General features: G+C 37.0%; 1 protein-coding gene across 11 annotated transcripts in view; it reads right to left on the bottom strand.

The window, feature by feature from the left end:
• The window catches only part of pbrm1 (polybromo 1), a 72,677-nt gene that overhangs the window by 54,532 nt on the left and 2,668 nt on the right, over positions 1-15,477 (bottom strand). For 7 of the 11 annotated variants that reach the window (XM_016991588.2, XM_062970033.1, XM_016991587.2 and 4 more), the window contains exons 2-10: positions 10,737-10,858; positions 6,755-6,910; positions 5,958-6,055; positions 4,369-4,516; positions 3,898-4,035; positions 3,165-3,281; positions 2,546-2,614; positions 1,081-1,179; positions 649-734 (exon numbers count right to left, since the gene is read on the bottom strand). In XM_016991588.2, the coding sequence (XP_016847077.1) occupies positions 649-734; positions 1,081-1,179; positions 2,546-2,614; positions 3,165-3,281; positions 3,898-4,035; positions 4,369-4,516; positions 5,958-6,055; positions 6,755-6,910; positions 10,737-10,844 (1,019 nt within the window). In that variant the 5' untranslated portion in view covers positions 10,845-10,858. The remainder of the gene's footprint in view (positions 1-648; positions 735-1,080; positions 1,180-2,545; positions 2,615-3,164; positions 3,282-3,897; positions 4,036-4,368; positions 4,517-5,957; positions 6,056-6,754; positions 6,911-10,736; positions 10,859-15,477) is intronic. The other 4 variants (XM_016991589.2, XM_062970032.1, XM_016991591.2 and 1 more) reach the window with 3 other exon arrangements.

Below are 15,477 nucleotides of genomic sequence, written 5' to 3'. Positions count from 1 at the left end.
TATGTTCCACTCAGAGGCTTCTAGTGGGTGCAATCTATGTGGCACAAAAAAGGGGGGCGAGAATTTTGGCAGGAGAGGAAAAAGGTAGATAAAAAATGTTTCCAAAAATCCATTCTTGATCTCTGGCATGGGATTTTGATATTACTAATGAAGTTTTAACAGAAACTTGCTGAACTAATCTAATGAGGCCAGTTAAGATAAAACTGTTTTTAGATAAGGCACACACTGCGTTTCAATGACCCTTGAAAAAGTATGCTAGGCTGATCATATCTGATTAGGGAAATCTAAAGTTATATATAAAAAAGAGGAAATACAGATGCACTCAACAGTCAGTGTTTCCTGTTAACAATCTTCAAATATTTTTTGAAATAGAAAGAACAATTCCTCCACCAGTACAAGACAGATTATTAAAAAGCAAATGATGCCATGTCTACCTAACTTGATCCTGTCAGATGTTCAGACCATTGTGAAAAAGACTATATTCTAGCATGCATGAGTAGTCAGTCTCCTTGCCTCTCCAAATCCCATTAGCAAAAACGCACACTTAACTATTACTGAATTACGTAACAAATTATATATTTTGATCATTTCTGCTAAGTACATAGGAAATATCAGCAATTTACAATACTTTCATTTTGGTTATAGTACCTGATTCGGAGACTTGATTTAGTCAGTTCTGAATGCTCGATTTCTGCCTTTTTCATATTAAATATTTTTTTAATTGCATTTGCATCCTGTTAAAAGCAAACGGAGAAAACATGTTATTCAATTTAAAAACTCTAAATTGAAACAATCAGTATTCGTTAAAAGGAAAAGGGTGAATATGTAGGTATTGGCCATAGACTTATTTAAATGTAATTTACCTTTATTTTGGTTTCTGGATCTGTGTGTTGAATCTCCATACACAAAACTCTTTTGAATATGTAATTGTTTGTATATACCACTATATACCATAATTTTTAATGGAATAGAAATACCCTACCTCTCATATAATTCAAGGGTAGCTTTTTAAACTCATGGCATGAGAGTTAATAGAGTTATTATTATTTTAATTAATTTAATTAAAATGCTTTAACTAACCTTGAATACTTGAGATCCAGGTTCGTTGTAAGTTTTGGCATTCTTTACTAATAGATCAATGTCCTTTGTCATTGCATGAATGCTCTTGTAGCTTCCATTCTATAAATAAAATATACAAAATTAAATAACAAATCAACAATTCCCAAAGTTCACATAAATAATATGTACTGTCCTAGGAATCACCTAAGCTGTTTCTTGACAGCATTGATTTAATATTCATTACAAACAACATTTATGATTAAAACCTTTTATAAAGGTTATAGTCAAAGAATACTGATACATAAAATCTGCTTTTATTTATTTATTTAAAAGATTTATATTCTATCCTTCTCACCCCAAAGGGGTCTCAGGGCGGAGCACAACATATATATGGCAAGCATTCCATGCCAGGACATAAAATAATTATAAATATGCACAACCACTAGAACATTAAAAACATTAAAATCAATTATATCTACTTTAAAATCAGCTGTTTAAACCAACTCAGGACACCATGCTGGCTCCAGTCAGCAGAATAGGTTTACCCTTATTGCCTCATTGCACTGCCCCAAAGGCTTGGTCCCACAGCCAGGTCTTTACCATCTTTCTGAAGGACAGGAGGAAGGGGGCTGACCTAATTTTGCCAGGGAGGGAGTTCCATAGCCGAAGGGCAATGGAAGAGAAGGCCCTGTCTCTCGTCCCTGCCAACCACACCTGTGACAGTGGCGGGACCAAGAGCAGGGCCTTCCCGGAAGATCTTAATCGCCACGATGGTTCGGAGGGAGATGTGTTCAGACAGGTAAACTGGGCCAGGGCCGTTTAGGGCTTTATAGGCCAAAGCCAGAACTCTTGAATTGTGCTCGGTAGATAACTGGCAGCCAATGTAGTTGATGCAACATGGAGTTGTGTGCTCCCTGTATGCCGCCCCAGTTATTATCCTGGCTGCCTCTCGTTGGACTATCTGAAGCTTCCGAACAATCTTCAACAGCAACCCCACGTAGAGCGCGTTGCAGTGGTCTATCCTAGATGTAACGAGAGCGTGGACCACTGTGGCTAAGTCTGACTTCCCAAGGTAGGGGCGCAACTGGCACACAAGTTTTAATTGTGTGAAAGCCCCCCTTGCCACTGCCGAAACCTGAGGTTTCAGGCTCAGACTCCCAAGCTGCAAACCTGTGCCTTCAAGGGGAGTGTGACCCCACCCAGCACAGGCTATAACCCTATACCCTGTTCGGTCTTACGACTGACCAGGGGGACCTCCATCTTGTCTGGATTCAACTTCAATTTTTTGCTCTTATCTAGATCGTCACAGCGGTGAAGTACCGGTTCACGACCTGGTCAGCCTCCTTAGCATCTGGTGAAAAGGAGTAGTAGAATTGGACATCATCTGCATACAGATGACATCGAACTCTAAAACTCCAGATGATCTCACCCAGCAGCTTTATGTAGATGTTAAACAACATGGGGGATTGCTCAAATTATACTGTACCTGTATTCGCTGTGCAACTGTCTTCAGGTCTATAGGCTCTTTAATTATTGCATAATAGTCTGGATAGTGCTAAAAAACAGAGATTTTGAGTGCTTTTCATTCTATTTGAAGCAATTATAACATAATCTATTAACTACCCTACTGCCAGTTCAAAGATATAATAGAAAACTACAATTCTGAACACACTTGAAATTTATAAAGCATAAACTTTTGTGCAAAGTGCCTTAGAACACATTGCAAGATGCATGGTCCTAAACACAGAGCACTACATAATGTGAAAAGACTTCCTGAGGAATAAATTACAGGATTTAAACTAATAAAGTGACCATCCTTTCTGTCTGTTCTCAGCACCTTGAAATCAAAGTCTTCTTTACATATTACTAAATTTGAGATTTGCAGCTTCTTATAACCACTGCCTTTAATTGGCATTAGCGGTCACACATATGTTACATTAGTTTTTTCACAATGGTTGCCTTACAAACAGCATACATAACATATAAATCTAAATTGTGATGCAGTCTAGTGGCCCCTGTTGTGTCTGTCTAGTTTCTGTCAACTTCAATGGAGATTTTATAGGGAAAAATGTTTATATAATCAAAATGGCAACACTGTTACTCACCACTTTGGATGGAAGCTTCTGAAAAAGTTCACTAATGAGGCGGCCCGATGGATTTGCTGCTACAACTACTGCCTCAAGAAGCTGTTCAAGAATTTCTTTTAAGTGACCCGGAGAAGACTGGTAAAATAATAATAATAATTTGAACAACTGATTGCTCTTTTTTATGTTAGCTATTAAAGATTAGCTGCCTTACAATAAAGATAAACTGGAACATGTTAAGTAGGTTCATGGGTGTATAGGTTTTAGGGAAAACAAAAGTATTATAATATATACTATCAAGATTAAGAATGTATTACTAGCAGGGCCATAGCCAGAAAAAAATGGGAGGGAGAGGGGTTGAAACCTTTTTTTAGCAAATCATGAAGAGTAGTTCCATAACACAAAATAATTTAGAAATCAGGCTCCATCGATAAACTTCAGTGGACACTCAAGACAGATAAACTTCAGTGGAGACTCAGGGATTTTGTTAACCACTTCACATTCATGAGTAAACTCTAAACCTCCCCCTTGGCTACAGCCCTGATTACTAGTGACATGTATAAAGAATTCACATCTAATTTTTAAAAATTCTGTTGTGTTTATCTGAACATATAAGAACTATTTTGGCAGCATATGTTAAAATAGGATACACACACACACACACACACATATATATTATAGAGAGAGCACACACTTTACACTAGAAATTCTTACTTGGCTTTTGAAGAGCGGGGGTGGGGGGATTTGCACTCACTATTTCAGAAATTGTCCCTTGATTGTCATCATCATCATCATCTTCATAATCAGGATCTCCCTTCTGAACAAATTCATTTTTTGTGCGTAAATATAAATCCCACAGTTTGCAGGCAGCCTTATATTCAGGGGAGTCTGGCTGTGTAAAAGAACCAAAGGATTTGTTTGTTCCTAAACAAATTTCCAGGCCATCAAGAGCATCTTTTGTGTTAGAAATAAAACTGACAGAGTTATAATCCCCCAGAAATAATGTGTACAAATAAAATAACAATTTAGTTTAGTGCAATTACTCTACAAAAAAATAAAAATAAAGGCAGAATAGAAAATAAATGCTCCTTCACAATACATACCGCTTTAGAAAACTGAAACGCTTAGTACTGCAAATGAGAGAGATGACTGAAGTCCTCCCACTTTTGTACTTAATGTGGACAGAACAAGCAAATGATGTTTTCTAAAATAAAGTATTTGTCACCTTATAATAGGCTTTTGCATTATTAAATAGCAGCTGGAAGTCAGTAGTTAACACGTTCACATCATCATATTCTTCCATTTTTAGCTTCTGTTGGATTTTCATTAAATCAATAGGCTGAGAAACTACTTCATAGTAATCTGGCTGATTTCTGTTGTAATAATAAATTATTGAAAATGTAGTTAATGCAAGCAAAAGTTGCAGTACTGACAATACATAAGATGGTATACTCTATAATTCTATAAATGAAAGTTTTACACCACATAAAATATTGTCAAAAGAAATGCATTCAAGGTAAAAAAAATGTAACACTATTTAGTGTCTACTTATGAAAATATGCCAAATGTTGCAATGTCAAAATATTGCAATGTGAGAAAAAAGAAAATATAAATTATTTTTCAATGAAAGGTTTGAAAGAAACAGCAAAAGTTGTCTCTGTAATTAGTGCAAATAAGTAACACAAATAAGAGCAGGCAGCCTCTTCATCACTAGAGTCACCTCTGAGGGAGCTGACATCAGGAAGGTCAGGTTGTAAAACTGTCCCATTTAGCCAGGCTATGATTGGTGTTGTAAATGTGCACTCAGCAAGATTTTTCCGGCTTCTGAATGTAAATCTTGAGCCTGCACTCCCCTCCAAGAGAAATCCCTATTACACCAATTGGACTGTTTTGTACCAATAGAGCACAAGAAAGGATAGGCAGATGAAATACAAAAGAAATGACACACATCCTGTCAAGGTGGATTCAGCTGCCTCTGTGGTTGAACTAAAGGTCATGGATCAGACTCCGCAGGTGCAAAAAACACGAAGTGATCAGATCTGTTGGGGTTTCCAAGGAAGAAATGTAAGCAGGCAACTAAGAAAACTACAATTCACAAACAAAGGAACCACCAAAACCTGCATCAAATTCCACCCCAGGGGGGGGGGGGGGGGGGAATAAAGCTGCCATTTTTTTTCTGTTGTTTGCGCTGATTTTTGCTGTTTTGTTTGCATCAAATAAGCAGTTTTTTAAAATCACAGGAAGAATCCAATATCAGAATCCAATCTGTTCTGAGGGACTGGGGATTTCTGAAGCAGATTTGCTATGTGGTATTTGAGGATGCAGATAGAGGTCTTCTCCTGCCTCTGCATTCTCAAACACCACATAGCAAATCTGATCCAAAAATCCCCAGTCCCCCAGAAGACATTTTGTGTACACATGGAGATACAGAGGGCAAAGTTTCTTAGCAAACTGACATCCTCTCTCTCCATTCTGTTGACAGTGCTTTTTACTAGCAGAAAAAAATTACTTGGATTTTGCACTCTATATTAAACTTTGTAAAAAGTGACTATTTGAGAACACATTTGTTGAACATAATGCAGCATGACTGCAAAAGACATTGCAGAGGGAGAACTCCTCACCCATGTCTTCATGGCTTGTGCACACACCTCAAAGCCTTTTCTGAGGGTTATACAAGCTCTCAGAAATGACTGGTTATAAAGAAAAGGAGGCTGAAGGAGGGGGGATCTTGAGTTTCTTAGGCATTAGGTACAACTTGTAAATTTCAGGAAATGTGACCTTAGCAGAGATTTCTTATAAATGTCAACTCCTTACCTTCTCTTGGGGGCCCGAATAAAGAGCTCACACAGAAGCCTTCCTTGTTCATCTTTGTAATCTCTGATTGTATTGTATAATTCATGGCATACTGCAATCTAAAACACAAAGCCATTAAACACAATTATATAAACTTAAACATAAGCATTCCCCTAAGATATTCTCTGTATCTTTACAAGAACAGTTAACATTACACTTTCCATTTTACAGAGGAGAAAAAAGACAAGATGAAGGCTAGTGAATACAAATCTGAACTGAGTTTTGAATTGGTAGCTCCTGCTACCAGAATCAAGCCCAGAATCTTATCTACTTCATAATTTAGCTTTTGGCTATGGTGCTGCTGCGAATAAACAATGAAAACCTAACTAGAACAGAAAGAAGAAGTAAGGAGAGTTAAACCATAACTACTTCCTCACAGATTATCAACCATGTATCCTTTTCATCAGAAGGTATTGGTCCCTGTAGTAATGAAACAACTCAACAAAGTCATGTCTCCATTAAATGAACGATAACCAGAAAAAATGATGTCCTCTTTATCCCTGGATGTGTTAACTTTGAAATTTAATTAGTCAACCTTATAGCTAAACACAATTTAATTTGTGAAATACCACTAAGAATCACCAGCACTGCATTCCCACTAAATAATGTATGTAGCATATCATTCTAATGTGAAAATTCTGGAAGAAAGCTTTGATAGTCCAAACACCCATGCTGAGGATACTAAGCTATAGTCTCACCCTTTCCCTGTAAAAATCGTATGATAGTCTAGAGAAAATTCAAACAGTAAACACACTTACAGGATCAACAGTTGGGAGGTTGGAGAGTCGTCTTCTCTTCCTGCTTGGACCTGGTGTATTTGAAGAATGGTGACTATCATCGAAATCACCGCCGCTGGCACTGCTGGAAGGAGAAGTAGCCCTTCGCCGCTTTGAGCCCATGGAATCCAACTTCTTCTATAATAAAGAAAAATGTTCTTAAACTTGAGACTTTCCATGTAATATCTCAAAGCATCACAGTTCATAGAAATGTCTTGCTAGTACATAGATAAAATCTTGCCCAAACTTTTGTACATTTGCCCATTAAAATAATCCATAGAAGCATGTTATTACGTGGATGACAAAAATGCAATAGTGAAATGAACATTACAATCAGGACTAAAGCTGAGATGAAAAAAATCCTGGTTTACCTCTAATACACATATCTATGCAAGAAATTTTCTTTTGCACAGAGGACTAATATACTGCATGTTTAACCAGGAACATAGATAAGTATTCATCCATTTTGTGTGTATGGACCTTCAAGTTGCCTCTCTACTTATGGCTATCCCATGAAATTCACAGGGTTTTTTTTAAAGGCAAGGAATACTCAGAGGTGGTTTTTCCAGTTCCATCCTCTAAAATATAGCCTATAGCATAGGCTATGGGTCCTGTGGGTCCCCAGATGTTTTGGCCTTCAACTCTCAGAAATCCTAACACCTGGTAAACTGGCTGGGATTCCTGGAGCTGTAGGCCAAAACTGGGGACCCATAGGTTGAGAACCACTGCTATAACATCTAGTATTCCTTAATGGTCCCTCATCTAAATATCACCCAGAACCGACCCTGCTTAGCTTCCATGATCAGAAATGGAATTTGGACTTTAATTTAACCTTACAGTTCAAACAAAACTAAGTTCAATTGCAGTTTGTCACAATTAGGGATTTTCTGTTACAATCAACACAGACCAAAGGCCTCACTTTATGTATCTGAATATTTCTTTAGTTTCTTTCAGCTGCAAAGTGCCTTCAAAGTAAAATACAACTTTAAAATTAAGGCAGGCATAAAACTGATCTCCATGATTCAATTAAAAAAAGAACCTGGTCATCTATACATCCTCAATTATCAGAGAAAAAGAAAATCTTTTTAAGGAACATTTACACAAAGTATGATCAACATACAACCACAACCATTCAGTTCAAGACATCTTTTAAAGTATCTGATTATGGTAAATGTAACTATGAAGTTGGCATGAACAATTTGTGGTATGACAGTTATGACAGTTATTTGAGGCTGTCAGGTGTCTGAAGGCCCACCTATTTTGGTAAGCCCAGGAAAGCGAAATTGTGTTTGGCAACAGACATAAAGACTGCACAGACGGGGCAGACCGTACAATCAGAAGGAAATAATTTATGCAGCTCTGCTATGAAGGGTCAAAAGACTGAGAAAATTTTAATCCAATAATATTGTTTTTGTCACCTAGGCTCAGTACCACCCAAATAATAACTTCTCCGACTGACAGAACCACACATATACAAAGTCTACTCCCTTCAGATCAGGGCAGGGGTACGCAAGAACAGAAAGGGGAGAATCCTACTGTAAAATTTTATTCATACATTCTTTATTACAATCAGCCCTCCAAATTCATTGGGCTGAGGGGCACAGGACTGCCACGAAAGTGAAAAAAATGCTATTAAAGAAATTGCTAATTTTTTAACCTGAGAAAACCCCACTCTCTGGGAACTTGTAGGACTTCCAGCAAAACACTATGTCAACTTCTGATGGAAGCAGAACACAAAACCACACTGGAAAACTCAGAAATTGCTAGGAGGCGCTCTCTCTACTGTATGAATGTTTAGGTTCCCCAGCACAAAATGAGAAAGTTGACTGTAGAATCACACTGAAAGAGCTAGAGATTACTAGACAAAACGTTTAAAATAAAATTCACAAATAATCAAATTGTAAAAGTCAAAACCACAAATGTGGAGGTATGACTGTATTTCTAGAAATGTATCTCAAGAGTATAGAAAAGATTAACATTTTTAATTCCTCTTATTAATGGGATTACATCAAAAATTAGTCAGGGAAATGTGTCCAAAAATAGTTTCACCATGTTTTCTCCATATCTTTCTTTGGGATGACCATTCATCCCCAAGATAGTCAATGATATGGACTTATGCTGTGAAACCGAGAACATGAGGATGCTGTTTCACGCAGTAAAGTACTCCTAAATATTTCACATCCATGAAAACCTCAATAACATACGACTCCCATCTAAATATTAGGCACATTCGTTTCGATATAGAGATGTTCAGTTGCATGTAGTCTCCTCTTAATCACTTTGCATTATTGCAAAGAATGTAAGTATGACTGACTCTGTTGATTGAGACTGTTATGTCACAAAAGATGCATTTGTCAATATATGGACAATATATGAAATCATATTCAGTGGGAGCTTCTTGAAGAGTTGCTCTGTGGCCCAATAGTCTTAAAATGTAAATTTAAAAATTAGAGTACTATGGCTTTATGCTGAAAAAAAATCTTTGAAAGGCTCTTCAGTGTAAGCCACGTTTGGGTTCCCCCCACCCCAAAGACCTAAAAGCAAATTTAAAACTGGATACAAAAATGAAAATATGAGTGCTGAAACTGAAGGAAAATTTTCCAAGTTTGAAAAGAGAATACCCTGCTTTTAATTATTTTTAATTTCATCTGACAACACCAAGAACACAATGCAGATGGAACTAATTGACCTGAGCTGCTCACAATGGCTGAAGAACACAATACATGGAATTGTCTCAAAACAAGTACAGACTAAAAGAATAAACTCACACAGTGAACTTAAACCAACGTTTTTCCGCAACATAATCAATTTTGTCCTCAGTATCATTTCAAACCCTGCCTTAAATAAATCATACAAAAACCATTTAGAATCATAATTATATATAAGGAAGGCGGCACTCTCAATATTTAATACTATTAAATTTGGTTTACTAAGTAAGGCATAAAGATAGCAGAACCATACATACTCATGTATAAGCTGATCCCATGTATACATCAAGGGTAGGTTTGGGGTACAAAATTATGGATTTTGGTAGAAGCCCCCCAATAGCACAGCGGGTTAAACCACTGAGCTACTGGACTTGCTGACCGAAAGGTTGGCGGTTCAAGTCCGGGGAGTGGGGTGAGCTCCCGCTGTTAGCCCCAGCTTCTGCCAACCTAGCAGTTCGAAAACATGAAATTTGAGTAGATCAATAGGCACAACTCTGGTAGGAAGGTAACAACACTCCATGCAGTCATGCCCGCCACATGACCTTGGAGATATCTACGGACAATGGCAGCTCTTTGGCTTAGAAACGGAGATGAGCACCAACGCCCAGAGTTAGACACAACTAGACTTAATATCAGGGAGAAACCATTACCTTTACCTATGACCCATGGACAGGGGGAGGGGACAGACACCAAACATCTCTGGCCGCCATTGCCATTTCTCCACCCACAGAATTAAAAAGATCAGAAGTTGTGCCATAGCAGAGTAGAGGAAGTGAGTGCTTCTTTTAGGTTCTTCTAGGACAGACTAAACTCTTGTCTTTCGCCATTCTGTTCAGAGTGGGGATGGGTTTTTTTTTTAGAGTTAAGGTACAGTACATACACTGACTTGGGAATACATCAACTCAGTTTTTTTGGGTTGATTTTTGATTAAAATTTCTAGACTTATACATGAATATATAGAGTAATTAAATGTTACTGATTTCCAAAGTAATAACTAACATTGCACAAATTGTACGCATACATCTACAACTCCTTGTATCTTGTTCATACAAGTATTTTAAAAGTATTATTAGTTTAGCAGAATTGGGTTAGATGTCAGCTTTTCATATTCAGAGAAGTGGTTTAATTACAAACTCATGAATGAGATAAATGAACAAGCATGAGCTGTTAAGCCAAATATAAAATAAAAATGGCTGAGATGTGAGGAAGAGGGACAAAACAGCACACACACATTATCTGTAAATTACCAGATTTACCAGAGTACAACCAGCACCACGAAAAGCCAGTCTCCTCATTATGTCAGATAGGCAAGTAAAGAAACTGAGAAAAGGCAAATCCTTAAAGCACCAAGTCAGGAGTAGCATTAGTACAGCCAAAACTGAAAGAGAAGACAACAAAAGGAAAGAAAAACACAGGGGAATAAAGGGGAGAACAGGTAAATCAAGGAATTTGGAAGGAACAATATACTGCAGAAGAATAAAAAAGCAGGAACACAGATGCTAGGTTAAATGGCATTCCGAAAAATATCTTTAAAATAGCAGTCTAAGCCCAATATTAGTCATATCTAGAACAGACCCACTGAAATGAATGAAACTGGATAGTCTTCTATGATTGCAATGGGACTATGCTGGGTAGGATTAATGCTGGGTTTAAAGATAATTCTTAGAATGAGCAAACTAAGGGTGCAATCCTACTCCCATTTAGTCAACAGAAAAAAATCTTGATTTTCATTGACTAGGAAAGCATTCATAACACTTACATAATTCTAATAAAGAATTTATAACACTTACTATATAGAGTTCACAATTTAAATTAGTTCAAATACATGTTAATATTAAATACTGATTGGTAATTAAGGTGTGGAGCAGGGTGAGTTCCCGCTGTTAGCTCCAGCTTCTGCCAACCTAGCAGTTCAAAAACATGGAAATGTGAGTAGATCAATAGGTACTGCTCCGGCAGGAAGGTAACGGCGCTCCAAGTAGTCATGCCAGCCGCATGACCTTGGAGGTATCTACGGACAATGTCGGCACTTCGGCTTAGATGGAGATGAGCACCAACACCCAGAGTCGGACATGACTAGACTTAATGTCAAGGGAAAACCATTACCTTAGTTATAAGCTCAACAGTCTTACTTAGAAAACCAGAAAATTAATTAAGCAAGCAGTCATAATCTAACTTTATCTACATGAAGTTGCTGAGAGACTTTATAATGCCTTTAATTTTTTATTAATATGTAGATAACACCCAACACACTTTTTATTTTTTGTTTGGAAATATATTCTCCATGTCAATGAAGACATGATAGACTGGAGCATGACAACAAAACCGAAAAATACAGACAAAAATAAAGTAGTAATTTTAAAAACTTTTAAGATTCAAATGGGCTAGAAAGGGTGAGCTATATCTGTTATGTCACTACCCTGAAGCAGGCAAACATTTTGGAAAAGCAAAACTGTCTCCATGTACAAGATGTATTATACTAAGACACAAAGCCCCAAGGAGTTACAAGGAACTTACTGCTGAATTCGTTAGTATAGAACACGAGTAGAGTTGGACAACCATGGAAGGCCAGGTGGCCACGTTAGCTACCAGGAGACCTTAGAGGGCTTTACCACTGGCTCAACTGCTCCTGAAAAATATTTTCTTCCGGAATACTTTCTTGGGTCTTTTTAAAAAGTGAACACGAGCACAAGTCACTTCTTGTTTCAAAACAGGACCCTCCTGAGCCTATATTTGTTCCCTGGGAGTGAAGGAATACAATGGAAATGCAACTCACGGTCCCATAGGACATTATGTGGGAAAACTTTTTTTTAAATGCATTTTTAAGCACTAAGGCCCTTCAAATGTGGGGGAAATTTCCCCCTAGTGTATTTTGGAAAATTTCAGAACAGTATTTTTTAACTTTTGGTGGCCCTGGGGACAGCATACTGTTTCCAGGCCACACTTTGCCCACTGTTTGGACTGGAGTCTGATTTTCCAGTAAAGAAAAATCTTTCCACAAGTGAAAGATTGAGGAATTATAAAGCCCTTCTGATGTGTTGGATTACAATTCTCAGAAGTGCTGGCCAAAAGGATGCTAGGAGTTGAAGTCCAACATCACCTGCAGGACTGGATCATATTCAGTCCTGCTTTACACCAATAGGCTGCAGCCTTCATTTTGTGAGCCAACAGCTTCATGAAAATAAATATATTTTTACTGTTATCCATATATAAGTAATATAAAGATGGGAGTCTTACTATAATGCTGGCAACTCAATGTCCCATCAGCTGATACATTCAGAGTGCAGCAGATTCAAGGACAATTTTCTTCAGGGGAAATAGTGGAGGGAGATGCTTCAACAATTGTTTTGCATGGGTGCAAGTGGAAAAACATGGGAAATTTGAAAATCAAGACTGGAACACGCAATAAAAAATGCTTGGCCAAAACATCTAATAGCAACCTATATAGGGCGGCATCTAGTCTCCAGAACACCTTGCCTCAACATCTCCAGAATAATTTTTTGCAGAAAACTAAAGACCTTTTTTAAAAAGCAAACCCTATTTAGTTCCAACAGCAATAACTGTATATACATCCAATGGTTATGACTTTAAAAAATTAATTGGCGTGCTGATACTTGTTTCAAGATTTAATATCTTTGTTAGATATTGCTTTTTATCTTTAAATAATAAAGCAGCCAATATATTTCCAAGTAATAAATACAACAGCTTTGAATGCCTTTTTATTTATAACTCCCAGAATCCACATTGATAGCAAAACAAGTCCCTCTGGGGAGATGGTGGCGGGGTACAAAAATAAAATTATTATTATTATTATTATTATTATTATTATTAATAATAATAATAATAAAACAATATCTGGAATATAATCTTGTTTTGGAGCTCAAAAAATATTATTTTTAAAAATAATAATTCCCAATTTTTCAACTTTCAAAATAAAAAATGCAAAATCAAATTTTATTTACATAACAAAATTCAAATATTTTTTCTTATTACAAAACCTGAAACAATCTCATTACATAAACAACCAAAGATCTTTTACATTATAATAAGGGCAAATGTCACTTCTATGAAAACTGCACGATATCTTGCAACCTTGTAGAAGAGGAAATGAGGAATTTATCAGAAACATGACAAAAGCACCTGCAGTTTCCCCTAAAATACTTTCTGGTGATCACTGCATAAATTAAACTGTTCAAGAGAAAAGATATAATTTGCTGAAAATGCTTTGTAATACAATCAGCCCTCCATATTCTTTGGAGTTAGGGAAACAAAACCGCAAGAAATTTAAAAAAAACTGCAAAAACCGGAAATTGCTATTTTTTAAAAAGACTTGACAGCACCTCTCTAAGAATGTCAAGGTTTTCTAGAACAATGTGTTGTTGAAGACTTTCATGGCTGGAATCACTGGGTTGTTGTGAGTTTTCCGGGCTGTATGGCTGTATGGGTCCCCTCAACCTCTGAAGATGCTTGCCATAGGTGTGGGCAAAACGTCGGAGAAAATGCTTCTAGAACATGGCCATACAACCTGGAAAACTCACAACAACTCTTCTAGGACAACTCCAATATCCTCTGGAAACTGGCCATATAATCATAGTGAAGAACCTAGAAATGCCTATAGAGGTATTCTCCTGAGAAATATCCAGGTCCTCCAGCAATCCTCACAGACATTGACCACAGAATCTCACTGGAGGATCTAGAGATTCCAACAGAACATAATTTTAATAAAATACACGAGTAATTCAAGCAAAGCTGCAAAAGTGGAGGGACTGTATACAAAAAGTCAATGGACTATTTATATGTTCAGTGTTCGGATGATAGATACTCAGCCTTTAATGGTTTTATGTTTTACCAATGTATTCTAACTATATTGTATCTGACTTTGAGAAGCAGGTAAGAAATAAAATATTCTTCCCATTATTATTATTATTATTATTATTATTATTTTGTTATGAATATGTAAATATTCTGGAAAAATATCTGAAACCCCAAACTTTTCTGGTGCCCAGGGTTTTGATGCTGGATGCATAGCCTTTAATGCTCTTTAATGATCTCATCTTGTATGTATTTTAACTATGGTTTACCTTGCCTTGAGAAGTGGGTAAGAAACATAATTATTAATATAATATTTTGTCATTAATGTGTAGCTTTTCTAGTGAAGGGTACTCAAGTTTTACTATGATCTAATGTTTTATTAATGTATTTCAACCAAGGCATTGACATCTCTGGCCCATCCTCTGTTCGGATATCAGCCAGCATGCCAACGTTTTAAATCAAGAAATAGCTTTTTAAGAGATACTCGCAGGAACACCCCAGCAAGTGAGAGTCCAAAAGTGACAAGCTAAAACCCTGAACCTCAATCAGTGGCTGAGACTGGATAAGAAACTCCCTCCTGGGCACACAGACGACTAGGCAACTTGGAAGGCACTGAACAAGCTGCAATCTAGTATCAAGAGATGCAGAGCCAATCTTAAGAAATGGGGCTACCCAGTGGAGTTCATAACATGCGAGTGTGGAGAAGAGTAAACCACAGACCACTTACTACAATGCAGGCCACATGCACAATGGTGAACCTTCTTACAGTGACACCAGAGGCACTTGAAGTGGCCAGCCTCTGGTCAAAGGAAATTAAGTATAAATATCAAGTTTTTTAAAAACTCTGTTTGTGGTTTTTTATACATTATAACTTTATTCAGTAAACTGAATCAGTAAACGGACATTAGTTTTTAGAAAGCATATTTAATTTCTGAGGCCATGGAAGAGAGGAAAGAAGAAATGACAGGAAAGGAACAAAGGATATGGCTATCTGGCTATAGAACCCTATATACAAGCTCTGCATACTGCAGCATTTGCAGATTTCACTAATATTTGTTCATAATCCAGATTGTACTGCCATACTTGTTTATGAATGTTTTCATTTGGTGTCTTTCCTCCCAATTCAGAAAATGTCACCCCAAGGTGGTAATGAAATTGATGTATACAACAGGATATTGTTAGTGG

The sequence above is a fragment of the Anolis carolinensis genome, chromosome 2 (assembly GCF_035594765.1).
Source record: "Anolis carolinensis isolate JA03-04 chromosome 2, rAnoCar3.1.pri, whole genome shotgun sequence".
NCBI lineage: Eukaryota > Metazoa > Chordata > Lepidosauria > Squamata > Dactyloidae > Anolis > Anolis carolinensis.
The sequence above is the reverse complement of the archived record's forward strand: the minus strand, read 5'-3'. Positions and strand labels throughout refer to the sequence as shown.